Source organism: Carcharodon carcharias, chromosome 7 (assembly GCF_017639515.1).
Source record: "Carcharodon carcharias isolate sCarCar2 chromosome 7, sCarCar2.pri, whole genome shotgun sequence".
NCBI lineage: Eukaryota > Metazoa > Chordata > Chondrichthyes > Lamniformes > Lamnidae > Carcharodon > Carcharodon carcharias.
In genome coordinates, this window is record NC_054473.1 from 187,379,073 (window position 1) to 187,396,253 (window position 17,181).

At 45.7% G+C, this 17,181-nt stretch overlaps 1 protein-coding gene across 1 annotated transcript in view; it reads right to left on the reverse strand.

Moving 5' to 3' along the window:
• Window positions 1-211: 211 nt before the first annotated feature.
• Window positions 212-17,181, reverse strand: part of LOC121280492 (Wilms tumor protein 1-interacting protein homolog) — a 47,534-nt gene continuing 30,564 nt past the window's right edge. The window contains exons 2-8 of the mRNA XM_041192538.1: window positions 15,518-15,619; window positions 14,335-14,402; window positions 10,046-10,108; window positions 4,610-4,740; window positions 2,820-2,871; window positions 2,360-2,428; window positions 212-2,103 (exon numbers count right to left, since the gene is read on the reverse strand). Coding sequence (XP_041048472.1) covers window positions 1,951-2,103; window positions 2,360-2,428; window positions 2,820-2,871; window positions 4,610-4,740; window positions 10,046-10,108; window positions 14,335-14,402; window positions 15,518-15,619 — 638 coding nt within the window. The 3' untranslated portion in view covers window positions 212-1,950. The remainder of the gene's footprint in view (window positions 2,104-2,359; window positions 2,429-2,819; window positions 2,872-4,609; window positions 4,741-10,045; window positions 10,109-14,334; window positions 14,403-15,517; window positions 15,620-17,181) is intronic.

Here is a 17,181-nt window from a genome sequence, read left to right on the forward strand (position 1 = left end):
TCTGCTCTTTGTTATTTTAACCAGCGCCGCCCCCGCCAAACTGCTCCCTCTCACTGGTTCCAAAGGTGCTGCACGTCCTCTAGCGGCTCTCGTGGTCCACGTGGGATCAGAGAGAGAGAGTGTCAAAGCAAACCCTCATTCATCTCCCCTGTCCCCACCCTCACTCCCACTTCAACCTCCCCCTCCCACTTCAAACCCCGCCCCCCCCCCACCATAGCTGGCCAGCTGAGCACCAACCATTCAGGAAGCATCTTCTTGGAGGAGTAGCCAAGGGAAGTTCTCCCGGGATAAGCAGACATCGACATTGACAAGGGCAGGACATTTCATTGAGACTTTGGTGCCAGATACTTCCTGTCAAGTTGAGCTCATGGCACTAAGACAAGGGAAACAGTGCTCGTTGTCTATTGCTGGGCAAACAGAAAGCAAGTACCTCCATGTTCGTTTGCAAAGAGGGGCAAAGTTTGGGTTTGGTGACCTGGGAAGGTGACAGAAGACCCCCAGCTGTGGGAGAAAGCTAGCCACAGACAGAGAAGAGACCTTTCTTTCAGGTGAAGGGAGGTGGGGGATGAAGGAGTGGGGTCATTTGGAAAAATAAATAAGGTGGAGAAGGCAGCTGGGGGTGGGGTGGGGGGGGGAAAAGGGAGAGTGGAGTTGACATCATGTGTCAGATTTCAAGATCTCCAGTCAGCAGGGAGACCAATACCGTTGGTCAAGCAAGCTGAACGTCCAGTTCGACCACTGAATGCTCGCTCGTTGCCAACAATTCAAAAGGACAGCCCTAGTTACTAAACGAATAAATACTAGTAACTCAGACACTTCCCATTCACAAAAAACCTTCCAGCTTCCCCTTCGGAAGGGTGGGATGTCATTGCAAGGCAGGGGAAAAAAATTCTGTGCATTAAGGTCCAATTGATGCGCATTAACATGAGCAACCATCAACAGCACAGACCTTCCCATTATCTCCTGGAAGATCCAAAGATATACAGGCGGGGGAGGGGGAGGGAGAAAAGCTGAGGGAGTGGGGTCCACTGAACAAACAGTACAAAAAGGAACATGTACTGTGTCATCCAATTAGAATAAAAACACATGTTTTTAAAAAAAACTATTAAAAAAGTTACAAAGTTGGGCTCACTGTACATTGCAACCAATAAAGGAGTTTTATATAAAATGGTTGCGTTACTTTGCATAGTCTATATGCTTGTGTGTTGCAATTGGTACAGAAGAGGTTAATTATAGCAAGTGGATGATATGTTAGTAAGTGCTGAATTACCCATCAAGCAATGGTCATGGTCAAGTTTTAACAGTTGCTATCAGTTAAGCGAAAGAGAGCACCTCAGCCTACAGACTCTCGGAGGGTGACAATGTCCCTCTGTGTGCGCTGAAGAGTATCTGAAAGAAACCCTTTATCTTGAGAGGGGCAACCAAGCTTTGGTTACTCAGAAAAGCACATCCTGAGCCAGAAACATCTGATGACATTTAGTGGAGGCTTTCAAAAAAAATGAAATCATGGTTAGTGTTGAGTGCGCTAGATCTAGCTGCCGTTTTGGAAACTTGAACATATAGTCGGATGGGAGTCGGACTGAGGTTGGGATTGTCCCTCTGGTCTGGCCAGTCAGTCGCCCCAACACCACTGGTAGGCAGGGTCTCACCTGCTGAGATTTGGTCACTGAATTCCTCTAACTGAGAGTGTGTCAGTTCTTCTTCCCCATGGTCTCGGAAGCTGCTCCTCTCCTGAATGAGGGATTGGTTTCTAACAGTAACCTTGGATGCTCCCTCTCCCTCCAGAAGAAATGCCAGGAAGCTTCTAGATTCAGGTTACAACAGCAGTACGAGGAGGAGGGATGGGGAAGAGAGCGAGAGTCAGGCGTGGCTAGTGGTGTCTCAGTAGATTCCTGCCAGGTTTAGGAGTTGCCACCGCTAAGTCTGGTCTTGAACGTGGGAGTGCAGACATCACAGTTCAGTGATATGAAGCTGGTAACTCGGGGGAGGATGTGGTGATGGAGGGATGTTGATTCGCCGGATGTGACAGCTGTGGCAAAGCAGATGCCCCTCCAGAGGGTAACAACGACAGCCCTCCTCATCATTCAGCTGGAGATGACAATCCTGGGGGTAACAATGGAAGAATTAACTGGGGTTGTAGGTTATTGCAAATAAAATATCCCAGCTTCTGAACCCCCTCCCATCCCGACCCCTCTTATTGGCTTGCTGGAGTAGCCAATCAAGGTAGACCATACAGCTCCCAATGGACAGTAGTCCAGGAGGTTGTTGCTTGTGTGTGAAAACCCCAAAACCCCACGGCCGGCTCTAGTAGCTCGAGAAAAAATAAAACTTTTTGAAAATATACGTGCCAAAGTCTCACCTCACAGTGATAACACTCCACGTGATAATCTTTGTCCATTGACACCACTCGGATAGTCTCCTCTGAACCCTGAAAAAAAATCAAGCTCATTCAGAAAGCACTTCTCTCCCCTCAGTGCAGCAGGCACTCCCCCCACTTCCCAACAATCCCACCTCCCTCTTCTCCCTCCCCTCCTCTAACTCACATTCCCTTCAAAATTCAGACATACAATTTCACTGAAGCATACATCATAAAAGGGGGAGGGGGGTGAAGAGAGAGAGAAATGCATAAACAGAGGAAAGAAACACGGAGAGAAAAAAAGATCAGAGAGACAGAATGGGGGTGGGATCCAGTGAAGAAGTGGGAAGGAGAAACAGAGAGCAAGAGATGGCAAATGAGAGAGAAAGAAAGTAGTAAGAGCGAGAGAGAGAGAGAGACACACACAGTCACAATGGGAAGGAGAGAGAGGTGGAGACCATACCTGTGCTGGGAGAATGGGATGTCCACAGGACGCACATTTTGGTGCAAAAACCCTGGACAGAAAGAGATTTACCACAAATTAAACAAACACAGAATATACAGGAAACACAATATACATGGAACAGGGAGCACAGAATATACAGGGAACACAATATACATAGAACAGGGAGCACAGAATATACAGGGAACACAATATACATGGAACAGGGAGCACAGAATATACAGGGAGCACCAGAACCAAGTTCCATAGTGAGATACCCAGTAGTGAGTTATAAACTGAAATCTAATTGCAGGGTTTGGGAGTTGGGGGATATCCAGGAGTGGGTTACAGGCTGCAGTAGAAACAGAAGTTTTAGGTCATCTTAGAACCACATGGACATGTGCAGCTTATCGCTTGAATGTCATTTACAGTTGGACCAAGAAGTGGGGGGCAGGGCATCATTGTTTCAGGCTGATACTTCAGTGCAGTACCGAGGGGGCGCCGCACTGTCGGAGGGTCAGTGCCGAGGGGGTGCCGCACTGCCGGAGGGCCAGTGCCCAGGGAGCGCCGCACTGCCCGAGGGCCGGTGCCCAGGGAGCGCCGCACTGCCCGAGGGCCAGCACTGAAGGAGTACCATATTTAGGAGCAGTACCAAGAGAGCATGACACCAGCGGATGGTCAGTACTGAGGGAGTAGCTCACTGTCAAAAGGGTCAGTACAGAGCGGTTGGCAAATTGCTTTTTTGTAAGAGGAGCTTTCCCAGTGTTCTGGCCAACATTCCCACCTCAACCAGAAGCATGGTGGATATTCATCGCGCCTGTCTACATGGGATCACACTGAGCCAGAATGGATTCGAGCCTGCACAACAGCACTCACTGCTTTGGGGGAATGGGATAAAACCATATACTACATTTTGCTTGGTAATATCACCACCCTAAAGATGGAGGGAGCATGGCTCCAGGTAGAAATAAATCACTAAAATAAAAGCAAAACACTGCGTATGCTGGAAATCTGAAATAAAAACAGAAAATACTGGGAATACTCAGCAGGTCAGACAGCACCTATGGAGAGAGAAACGGAGTTAAAGTTTCAGGTCCTACATGCTCCAAAGGAGAGTCATATTGGAGCTGAAAGGTTAATTCTGATTCTCTCTCCACAGATGCTGCTAGACTTTTCCATCACTTTCTGTTTTTACTTTAGTAAAAATAAACCAGTCGGGTTGCTGTTATTACCGGCAGCTGGGATTGATCTCATTAAAATAGCTGAAAGGGATTTAATCGAGGAGTTCAAAATCCTGAAACGTTTTGATAAGAGTAAATAAGGAGAAACTGTTTCCAGTGGCTGGAGGTTCGGTAACCAGAGGAACACAGATTGAAAGCGATTTACAAATGAACCAGATGTGAAACGAGAAGATCTATTTTTACACGTTGGAACTGGATAAAACACAAAGTGGAAATATGTGCAGGGCTATGGGGGAAAGAGGATGGAAGTGGGACTAATTGGACAGCTCTTCCAAAGAGCCAGCACAGACTCAACGGGCTGAATGGCCTCCTTCAGTGCTGAACGCTTCTATAGTTGCTGACGGCAATCATACTGAAAAGTGTATCGCTGTTACCTCAGCTGCCAGGTGACAGGAGGATGGGCTGTGATGTCCCCTGTAACCCCACCCCCGGCCAAAAAGGCAGTGAATACTCACTGCATAAACTCAGACAGGACACACACAGTTCCTCATACAAGCCACCAAGCTCCTAGAGAATAGAGACCCTGAAACACAAGGTGGGGAGGGGAGAGAGCACGAGCTGGACACTTACGTATGGTAATCTTTGACACAGTAAATGTTGTTGTCCACATCAACTGTGAACGGCACACCATCCAAGCACTCGTTGCACACCACACAGCGGAAACAACCAGGGTGATAGGACTTCCCAAGAGCCTGCAAAATCTGTAACCAACACAGGGTGAAGTTAGTTTATATCACACACAGGCCCCAACACAGAAGACACCCCCCCCACCCCCCCCAACCCTTTTCAAATATTCCTCCATCCTCCGCAGAGACCTTGTGCTGGTACAAACTCAGTATCAAATCCCATAGCCCACAGCACCATTCAGCCCCATCATACATGTTCCACCACTCAATTAGATCATGGCAGATCTGTTTCCCAACCCATATCCTTCAGCACCCTTCCTCAACAAAAATCTCCTCATCTCAGTCTTGACCCCCCCTCCCCAAAAGTCCGGAGTCTTTTTGGGGCAGAGAGTTCCAGGTTTCCACTGAATCTTGACCATTACCCTAGAAAGGCCTGGCTCGGGTTTAAGTTATGCTCCTTGTTCTGGGCTCATATCTATCTAGTTCTTTTGCTCACCCCATCAACACCTTTAATCATCTTGAATGTATCAGCTAAGTACTCCTTAGCCTGCCAAACTCACTGGAATACAAGTCTAGTCTATGCAAACTGCCCTCATATTAACAATCCATTTTTGTCCAGGTGCACCCCCCTCCTGGCCAGTATATCCTTCTCTCAGGCCCAGCGCAATATTCCACAGAGTCTAACTGCGGCATAATTTAGGTCCATAGATAGGTTAGGGTGCAGAAAGAGGCCATTCAGCCCATCGTGTCTGCACCGGCTAGAAAGAGAAAAAAATAAACTAGCCACTCATTTTAATCCCACTTTCCAGCCCCTGGTCCATAGCCTTGCAGGTTCCAGCACTTCAGCTGCAGATCCAGGTACCTTTTAAATGAGTTGAGTGTTTCAGCCTCAACCACCAACTTAGGCAGCGAGTTCCAGACACCCACCACCCTCTGGGTGAAAAAGTTTTTCCTCATGTCCCCTCTAATCCTTCTACCAATCACCTTAAATCAATGCCTCCTGGTAATTGACCCCTCAGCTAGGGGAAAACAGGTCTTTCCTGTCTACCCTACCTAAGCCTCTCATAATTTTGTACACCTCACTTAGGTCACTCCTTAGCCTCTTCTTTTCTAAGGAAATTCAATCCCTTTATTTTCCAGACCCTTTCAGGTAAAGGCCAACAGTCCAATTAGCCTTTTCAATTACTTTATGGACTGGTTCACTAGTTTTTAGTACTACCAGACACCAGAAATCAACTGCAGCAAAATTAGCTTCTTTCTGCTCTCCCCCAACATTTGAAATGATTTCTCCCTCCTGTTGACATCCTGCTTAAATTCTCAGGTATATTGCAGAGTTAATACTTCAGTGAGTCAAAAGAAATAACAATGACCCTTTGCTCAAGTTAATCACTGGACAAATGGACATGCTGCCTGTCATAGGCATCTCATGGCTCCAACAGGAGTTAAAACTGGTTAAATGTCCATATGTACCAGGTTTAATAATAAAGCGGATTTATTGCCAAGTATAAACTGAAACAGAAAACAAAACTAGCAGATGAAGAACATTATATTAGTTAACTTTCAACAACATTTTAAACTATTCTCTGAAACCAATTTAATAAAATGTTTTGGGAATTCATAGAGGTCTACAGCACAGAAAAAGGCCTTTCGGCCCATCGAGTCTATGCCAGTCAAACGAGTACCTAATTATTCTAATCCCATTTTCCAGCACTAGGCCCATAGCCTTGTATTCCATGGCATCGCAAGTGCACATCCAAATATTTCTTAAATGTTATGAGGGTTTCTGCCTCCACCACCCTTTCAGGCAGAGAGTTCCAGATTCCCACCACCCTCTGGGTGAAAAAATTCCTAACATCCCCTCTAAACCTCCTGCCCCTCACCTTAAATCTATGCCCCCTGGTTATTGATCCCTCCACCAAGGGGAAATCCTACCCTATCTATGCCCCTCATCATTTTATACTCCTCAATCATGCCCCCCCCCCTCCTCAATCCCTTCTGCTCCAGGGAAAATAACCCCAGCCTACCCAATCTCTCCTCATAACTAAAACTCTCCAGCCCAGGCAACATCCTGGTAAATCTCCTCTGCTTTCTCTCTAGTGCAATCACATCCTTCCTATAATGCGGATTCCAGAACTGCACGCAATACTCTAGCTGTGGCCTAACCAGCGTTTTATACAGCTCCAGCATAACCTCCCTGCTCTTATATCCTATGCCTCGGCCAATAAAGGCAAGTATCCCATATGCCTTCCTAACCACCTCATACTAAGGGGTGTGTTATCTGCAACTTCGATAGACACAATACAGGCGCTCAGCTCCTTGGAATTTGAGCTGCTTTCAGCACATAACTTTAATGGAGCTACTTGAACTCCAAATACCATAGATTGCAGCATATAGGTCGATCCGGGATATAAGACAACCCCTTTTTCATTGCCAAAATTCATGTGTAAGCCTGTACTTGGTGTATAAGTTGACCCTCCTTTTCTGTTAAGAAATGCTATACTTGCATTCGGAGTCGGTCTCAATTTTTCACCTCATAAGATGAGTAAAACATACATTTCTGAGTTGGCACATGGGAGCAAGCAGGCGATACGATGAAGAGAAATGCATCCTCTAGCAAAAAGAATGAAGAACGAACAAAGCACTAAGCCGGTTTCAAACTTTGAAACATTTGCTACCGCATCAAGTAACCGTGCTGCAGTGAGGGAATTCGGTGTTAGTGAAAAACTGGTGCGAGGGGGGGAGGGGGAGGGGGAGGGGGGAGGGGGAGGGGTCTGCCCTGCAAAAAAACGATGCTCAAGACCAAATGCACCATGAGAACAGGGACCAGCCACTGGCCTGATCTTGAGTGCTCAAAATTGCCAGAAGAGTTACATTGCCACCAGGAACGCAATGTGTATACACACACACCTAAGTGGGTCAAATCAAACCAAAGGCAGCAAAGGTTTCAGAGTGATCGTAGTTGGTGTGGCTGCTTTGTGGAACAAAAATGTCTTAATACTGAGGCAGAGGACCAAATCCGCCAGAGATTACCAAAAGACCTCTGCCAAAATGACCAGTTTCCAGCGATTCATCATTGCACAGTGGCAAAAACACGAGTACTCAATACGTCCCGTCGGCGATATGCATCAACTGCCCACGAGCTTTGATATGCCCAGCAACCAAACTGTGGAGTGAAAGGGTTCGGAAACAGTTCCAAGTGAAAACTACAGGACACGAGAAGACAAGGGCCGTGTTGTTACCAGGCTGCGGGGCCAACAGAACAAAATTAAAGCTCCTGGCAAATTTTGAAATATAAAACCAATTCGGAAAATCAAATTCCCTGCAGGAGTTTGTGTATGACAATGGTTGGATGGGCAAGGATGGAGTGAAGTTGTGGGTGGATAACGTGGGAAATAGGCGCCAGGCACAAAGGGTTAGCTCATCAGCATGGGGCATATTCACATCCCAGGTACCAATGAGGTCAAGAGGTGCCCACAAAGAAATAGTACACACGTTGCAGTAATAGTGGGGGTGTGTCTAACATCTGTAGCTCAACCTCTGGACGTGTGCTTCAACAAGCCATTCAAGGATCATGTTCATGTCAGTGGAATGGGGGATGGTCGCTGGGAGAAAAAACTCCTTCACAAGGGCCGGAAACATGCACACTGCCTCACTCGGTGTTGTGTGTGTTTTCACCATCAAACCGTGGGATGCTATTAATGCACAAACTGTCATTAGATCATTCAAAAAAAAATGTGGAACATCCTATTCAATAGATGGAGAGGAAGATAGTTTGTTGTGAGGGATGATTCTGAAATCGAAAGCACCACATCTGGTCCAGAGTGGGATCCTTACAATGATGCCAAAGTGACTCAATAAATTTGCTGAACTCTACCTTGGATGCCAAAGACAATGAATTTGGCGGTTTTTAAAATTGTTTTGATTGTAATTGAAGGTACCCATTTAGAATTCATTCATTTAATAAACATGGCACATTGATTTGATTTGAATTGGTGTTTTTTTCACATCTCCAAATGGCACCCACCCACACCAACACCGGCAGTTCCCATTTTATACTCAGCGTATTAAATCAAGCACCATTTTTTGGAAAGATTTTTTACGGCTTCAAAGATCGACTTATATGGTGTGATCGACATATGAAAGAAGGTCATAATCCCGCCTAAGACAGGCTCAAACACTGACGAAACAGCCAAGTGGCGGTGATGAACTCTCTCATCACCCCGGTGAATGTTAGTGACTTCGATCAGTGTGGATAAGAGAAGATAAACAACAACTCCAGCTGCTGGCGGGTTTTCATTATAACGGGCTGAAGTGTCTTGAATCTGAGCACAAGGCAACACGGTTAAACATTACACATCGACAAGACATCCCATATCACAAGGTGGAGTGTTTTGGCTACAATAACGGTGATGCCTCCAGATAGAACAATATATTCTCCATCTAAAAACTTCAAAACAAAATCACAAAGAGTCAGGAGCTAATCCTCCCACTTAAAACTCTGTCTATAATTTCAATCAAAATATATAGAATCTTTTATTAAAGCATAAATAATAACAGGCAGTAACACAACAGATAATTGATACTCAGCACACCGCTACAGATATACTAGATCTAATCTTAATGCTTAAAGAGTAACGGTCCCTATCAAACGCTCCCAGGACAGGTACAGCACAGGGTAAGATACAAAGTAAAGCTCCCTCTACACTGTCCCCATCAAACACTCCCAGGACAGGTACAGCACAGGGTTAGATACAGAGTAAATCTCCCTCTACACTGTCCCCATCAAACACTCCCAGGACAGGTACAGCACGGGGTTAGATACAGAGTAAAGCTCCCTCTACACTGTCCCCATCAAACACTCCCAGGGCAGATACAGCACGGGATTAGATACAGAGTAAAGCTCCCTCTACACCGTCCCCATCAAACACTCCCTGGACAGGTACAGTACGGGGTTAGATACAGAGTAAAGATCCCTCTACACTGTCCCCATCAAACACTCCCAGGACAGGTACAGCACGGGGTTAGATACAGAGTAAAGCTCCCTCTACACTGTCCCCATCAAACACTCACAGGACAGATACAGCACGGGGTTAGATACAGAGTAATGTTCCCTTTCATTACACAAGTGCCACTTAGTGTTCCTGTTAGCACTTCGTTTCTCATTCCACCAACTTGGGTTTTGCCATGAATTTGCCAAATTAGGAATGGTTTTGTTCTGTAGCTGAGACTGCTTGTTTCTCACATCACATAGAACCCTTACAGCCAGTGACACCCTCTGCTGGATCAAATCAATGCTGGAAGGACAGTCACTGCAATGCTCAGTTACACAGGATCTCTATTATATAGAGGGAGTAATCCTGGGAGCGCTCCCATTCCTTACCATCTCCATTATCAGATGTCCACACACAAAACACTTGTCGGCCGTCTGCTGGAAGCCTGAATACTATAAAAACACAAGATTCGATTGAAAGATTCCACACAACATAAGGTTCCACACAACATAATCAACGTGTATAAAGACAACACAGGCAATATTGCAAAATAATCAATCCAGTGACACGCCACCAAAGATTCATCTCAAATCTTATAATTCCCATCCTTGTGTTCAAATTCCCCCTTCCCTATCTCTGTAACCTACCCCAGCCCCACAACCCTCTTGAGTTATCTGTGCTCCTCCAATTCTGGCCCTTTGAAATCCCAGATATTAATTGCTTCACTATTAATGTCTGTGCCTTCAGATGCCTGGGCCTCGAGCCCTGGAATTCCCTTCCTACCCCGCTCCACCTTGCTCTCCTCCTTCAAGGCACTCCTTCAAAAATATCTCTTTGACCAAACGTTTACTCACCTGTCCTAACATCTCATCTGGCTGTACACGAAATTTTGTCGATTACGTTCCTGTGGGGAAACCTGTTTTCCTATGTTAAAGGCGCCATGTATAAATACAAGTTGTTGTTGTTTAGACATTTTCCTATGTCCTTACACTGGGGTCGACTGCTGAGCTCAGATTGAGACCAGATCGCTCAGTCCTGGTCACCATCTCCCCCAGAGATCTGAAGACATTTACTGGCGAGGCAGCTGCCGGTTCTCTTGTCAAACAAGCAGCAGCTGACAACCAGTGTTCTTCAGCTAATTCTCTGACCCTGCACGCTCTCCATCTGTTTCCCAATCAATGAGGATTGCAATCTGCTGGTTATTGATTGACAGATTTCCAGGAACTTTGTAAATAGAGGCATAGAGCACAAAAGTAAGAAGGTTATGCTAAATCTTTATAAAACCCTGGTAAAATTCAAGCTGGACCATTGGCATTCGATTCCGGGTGGATGATTGCACAGTGTTCAGCACCATTCGTGACTCCTCAGATACTGAAGCAGTCCATGTCCAAATGCAGCAAGACCTGGACAATATCCAGGCTTGGACTGACAAGTGGCAAGTAATATTCGTGCCACACAAGTGTCAGATAATGACCATCTCCAACAAGGGAGAATCTAAGATGAAAGCAAAATACTGCAGGTGCTGGAAATTTAAAATAAAATCAGAAAGTGCTGGAAAAACTCAGCAGGTCTGGCAGCATCTGTAGTGAGAGACAGTTCACGTTGCAAGTCTCTCCTTTTAGCTCTGAAAAGTCATACGGACTCGAAACGTTAGCTCAGTTTCTCTCTCTACAGAGGCTGCCAGACCTGCTGAGTTTTTCCAGCATTTTCTGTTTTAATTTTATATAAGAATGAATCTAACTATCTCTCTCCTTGACATTCAATGGCATTACCATCACTGAATCCTTCACTATCAACATCCTGGGGGTTACCATTGACCAGAAACTGAACTGGACTAGCCATATAAATACTGTGGCTACAAGAGCAGGTCAGAGGCTGGGAATCCTGCAATGAGTAACTCACCTCCTGACTCCCCAAAGCCTGTCCACCATCTACAAGGCACAAGTCAGGAGTGTGATGGAATACTCTCCACTTGCCTGGATGAGTGCAGCTCCCACAACACTCAAGGAGCTTGACACCATCCAGGACATAGGAGCCCATTTAATTGGCACCCTATCCATCACCTTCAACATTTACACCCTCCACCACCGACACACAGTAGCAGCAGTGTGTACTATGTAGAAGATGCACTGCAGGAACTCACCAGGGCTCCTTAGACAGCACCTTCCAAACACATGACTACTACCGTCTAGAGGGACAAGGGCAGCAGGTAGATGGGAAAACCATCAGCTGGAAGTTCCCCTCCAAGTCACTCACCATCCTGACTTGGAAATATATCGCCATTCCTTCACTGTCGCTGGGTTAAAATCCTGGAACTCCCTCCCTAACAGCACTGTGGGTGTACCTACACCACATGGACTGCAGCGGTTCAAGAAGGCAGCTCACCACCATCTTCTCAAGGGCAATTAGGGATGGGCAGTAAATGCTGGCCCAGTCAGCGAAGCCCACATCGCATGAATGAAAAAAAGATGTCCAGGTCTTAGAGAAGGTTCCCGGGAGATTCGCTAGAAAGGCACCGGTGATGAGGGGCCTCAGTTAATGTGGAGAAACCGCAAAAGGGGTTATTCTCCTTCGGGCAGACAGCATTAAACAGAGATTTAATTGAGGCGCTCAAAGTCAAAGAAGGGTTTTGATAAGAGCAAATAAGGTGAAACTGTTTCCAGTGGCAGGAGGATCAGGAACTGGCAGTTCAGATTTAAGGGAATTGTCAAAAGAACCAGAGAGAGGGGAGGAAGAATTTATTTATGGTGAGTAGTGATTGGAATGTGCTGCCTGAACTAGAGGTGGAAGCAGGTTCAATAGTGAATTTCAATAGGAAGTTGAATAAATGCCTAAAAAGGAGAAAATTGCATGGCTGTGGGGAAAGGGCAGGGGTGTGGGTCTCACTGGATCCCTCTTTCAAACACAGTTGAATCGGCTGCCATGTTTCTTATGTTACAGCAGTGACTACACTTCAAAAAAGTACTTCACTGGCTGTAAAGCACTTTGGGACATCCTGAGGTCATGAAAGGCGCTATAGGAATGTAAGCAAAAGATGAACAACAGGGTTTAGGGACAAAGGCTGGAGAAAGTTAGAAAATAGATTGAGGCTGCCACCACCACTAATCATTGTTTATAGGAATGATTTGTGGTGTGGAATAGATAATTCAATATCAAACTTTACAGATGATTCCCGGCTGTGGGGTTGGATCTGAGCAAATGCCGAGGGAGAATGAAATGTAAAACATGGAGACGTTAGAGAACACGCAGGCTGGGCAGTCTAAGTGGCAAATAAACTTCAATCAAGGTGGTGCAGTTTGAAAGGAAACACGGAAACATCACCGACACCTGAGTAAACGAGAAACTGGGCGGCTGGAAGAGCAAAGGGATCTCGGGATACAGGTGAACAAATCATTAAAAACAGATTTTGCAGATCTGCGAATTAAACATGTTAATAAGATACTGATTTATTTCCAGGGATATCACATTATTTTAAAAAAAAAAAGGCGAAGTTATGTTAAACTTGTGAGGCTGCACAGAACCAAGTATGGTGCATGGTTTTAGTCTCCGTGCTAGGAAAAGGACAGTAAAGCACTGGAGAAAGTGCAAAAAAGATTGACAAGGGATGGTACCAGAGTGGAGAGATTACAGTTACTGGGAAAGGTTGTTCAGGCGGGGTCCTTTTCTCTCCTTTAAAAATGAGAAGCCTGAGAGACAATCCTGATAGGAGGCCTTCAAAATGATGAATGGGGTGAACAAGGTAAATGTGGAATGTTTCCACTATTGGGAGAATCCAAAACGTCACAAACACAAGAGTCGTTAATAAATCCACTCGGCTAACGAGGAGAGAGTTACTCAGAGTAATTAGAACATGTATCTCGCTACCACAGGAAGTGACCGAGGCAAAAAGCCTAGATACTTTCAAAAGGAAACAGGATGAGTACTATCCAGGGTCCTGAGGGTTAATAATTAGACTTTGCTGACATCATTGAAACAAATGCTAAAATTAGACAGGATCAGGATTGCTTCTAAAATCAATCCCGGTTGCAGGGTTGTCAGTCTGACTCTGTAACATTTAGGTTTTGTATGTTCACTGGTCCATCTCCTGGAAATAACCAGACAGACAATGAGGAGAGAGAGCTGGTGTTTGCAAAAGATTTTGCCACTAATTTCATCAGGCATATTTAATGAACTATTACCAAATCACTTTAAAAATTAAAATCAATAAACATTTGCAGCTTTGCGATATTGAACAACTTGTATTTACATAGCGCCTTTAATACTTCAGAGCAGCATTATCTCAAATAACTCAACACCGGGTCAAGAAAGGCAATATTAGGCCAGGTGATCAACAGCTTGGTCAAAGAGGTCGGTTTTAAGGAGCCCCTTAAAGGAAAGACGGGTAGAGGCGGAGAGGTTCAGGGAGGGAATTCCTGTGCTTAGGGCCCAGAATTGGGGGGAGTGCAGAGATCTTAAAGGGTTGTAGGGCCAGAGGAGATTACACAGATTTCACTCTCACTGACAGCTTGATACCCACTAGAACATCGCCCCAGAAATTAACATCGTGAAATGTTCTGACACAGACCAAGCTCAGGATCCAGAAACATTGAGCTGGGTTTGTCTCACACAATCCAATGGTGCTGTTTTCACATTGTCCCTCTCACATGTCACTGAAACCTGTGCAGGATAATAAACTCACCAGGAAGTCTTCCTCACAGTACACCTTGCCATTCACATTATAGAAAGCCTTCCCTCGCAATCGCCTCCCTGTCAGAGAAAGAGCAGCATTATACAAAGTGAGGCACTTTATTAGGGAAAATACAAGATTGATGGGCGGGGAATGATTAACTGACCCATGGAGCCTGTCTGCTTATCCGTTCAAATCATTTTCTGTTGCTGCGCGTAATGTTCCCAAGGCTGCCTTCCAGCACAAGCCCTGCACGCGGGAGTCCACACGCCCGCTGTGTGAGTCTGCACAATTAGTGCCCCAGGCTTTTGCACTGTGTGAGGCATCAACACCAAGCCTGATCTTGTCCTCATTCAACGTCCTCACACACACACACACACACTCTCACACATTCCAGCGTAGGGCAGCAATCATTCATCAATCCGACAGGGAATTCAGGAGAAACTGCTTTACCCAGAGAGTGGTGAGAACGTGGACCTCGCTCCCACAGGGAGTGGTTGAGGTGAACAGTTTTGATACATTTGAGGGGAAGCTGTTTAAACACACGAGGGGGGAATCGAATAGAAAGATATGTTAGTTTGCTAATGTTTAGGGGAGTCAGGTTTGCAGAACATTGGGCTCAGCTGCGATGCCTTGGTTGTTGAATAGTCAGCTGTCAGCACCCTTAGAAGTTGTCAGACGTTTGAGGAGAGGGAGGGAGACCAACTCCATCCACCCACCTTGGTTCCATATCCTTTTACCAGAGGAAAAAATATTAATCTCTGATTTGACTTAGCTGGAATCTACCTGTTTTTTTTGAGAACGAGCGAGGGAGTGCGAGAGAGTTCCACACCCTCACTACCCTTTGTGAGAAGATGTGTTTTCTAACAGGCGAGGGCGAGCGAGGGCCCACAGGGCGAGGGAGGGCAGGTGTGAGTTCCACGCTTTCACCACTCTGTGTGAAGACCTGTTTTCTAACGTCTCTCCTGAAGGATCTGGCTCTGATTTTAAGGTGATGTGCCCTTGTCGTAGTTTCCCCCCATAAACGGAGAAAGTTTCTCTTCATCTGCCCCAACAATTCATCTCAAAATCCTAAAAACCTCAGTCAAATCATTGTTTACCTCTACATACAGAAGCTGAGGAAGCAATGGGGAAACGAGAGTGCAGCAAGAGAGTCGCCACAATGAGTCGGGTGAGGATGAGGTGGCTTACTCACCACAGGAGCAGCAGATGAAACAGTTGGTGTGATAGAGGTTGCCCATAGCTTGGCAGGCCTGGCTGGCCCCATACACTCCCTTCCTGCATTTCACACACATCCCTGAGGGGAGAAAACAAAACCACAAACATGGAGTTTACTTCAACAAGAATTAACTTGACTCAGTGCCTGCCCCTTCAGATCCAGTCGGATATGCGAGGAGTTCAAAATCCACAACCTCAATCCCTCCCACTCCGGTCTAAACCAATAGGAATGCTGCAAGGCTTCGTTTGACATCTGCCCGGTTACAAGTTTGAGGGATGAACAAAGCCATACAAGTTAAATGGTTCTCTGTGATCACAGGGGCAAGAGGAGACATTCAGCCTCTCAATCCTGTTTCTCCATTCAATGAAATCAGGGCTGATTTGTGATTTAACTCCATCTACCTGACTTGGTTCCAAATCCTTTTAGCCTTGTCCAACAAAAATCTATCAATCTTCAATTTAGAATGACGACTTGAGCTAAATTCTACTGATTTTTGTAGGAGAGTTTTACACTTTTGCCACCCTTTTTGTGAAGGAATATTTCATCTCACTCCTGAATAGCCTGCCTCTGACTTTAAGGTTACAAGCAAAACGACAAACGGTTTCTTTCTGAATTGAAGGGTCTCTTACTTAACTCCAAGCACCGGCTGAGACAGATTTAAGCAAGTCGAATTGTTCTAACCCGAGAAAATCAGTTTGGAACCTTGCTCAGTTAGGTCTAGATCTCACACTTTTGGCGGGGGGGGGGGGGGAGACAGTGAAGGATGGAGTCACCACTTGTTTGAAATGTTAACTTAAAGGAAAATAATTTAATGGTAACAAGAGTTTTAATTTAATATAAACACTATTACAATGGAAGAACCAAGATTGTACCAAACTGATAGTGGTTCAAAGTGGAGACCTGGCCCATTTCCAACTCCTCAAGGCAACTACAGGCTGGCAATGCCAGCCTCACCAGCGATGCCTACATCCTGAGAATGAGGAGAGTGAGCCTTAGACTGCAGCTGAGGAGGGAGTCGAAGGAGCCCCAGGGATTCCTATGGTTTCAGCTACTGCACTTAACTGCGGCAACACCTGGGAAGGTCCAGATCCCTCAACGCCCAACAAAGCAACTCAATACTGACTCACCCAGATAAAATTCACAGTGTGACATTCAAGGAAAGGAGTGCGGGGAGAAGCCTGAAACAATACATACACTGAATGGAAATGTCACAGTCAGTACAACAGTCTGAGCAAATATTGTCTCACAGACGGATCCCCTTAGGATGCATGACCTTACTGGTGGACATCAATGGTAAAGGAGTGGAGAATGTGTGAGGGTAAGGAGAAGACAGAGGAGAGCAAGTATGGGAAAGGAGGGGAGCAGAGGGAGGGAGTAAGTGAGTAAGAGGGGAAGGCAGTGGGTATGGGGAGGGGAAATTGTTTGTGGCTATGTGTTTCAGATCACCACTAGGGTGGGTGAGACATGGAGACACAGAAGTAAAGGACTTGCATTTATACATTGTCTGTCATAGGCCTGAAAGCATCCCAAAGAGTTTTACAGTTAGTGAGGTACCTTTGAAGTGCAGTCACTCTTGCAATGTAGCAAATGCAGCAACCAATTTGTATACAGCAAGCTCCCCCATACAGTACAATGATAAA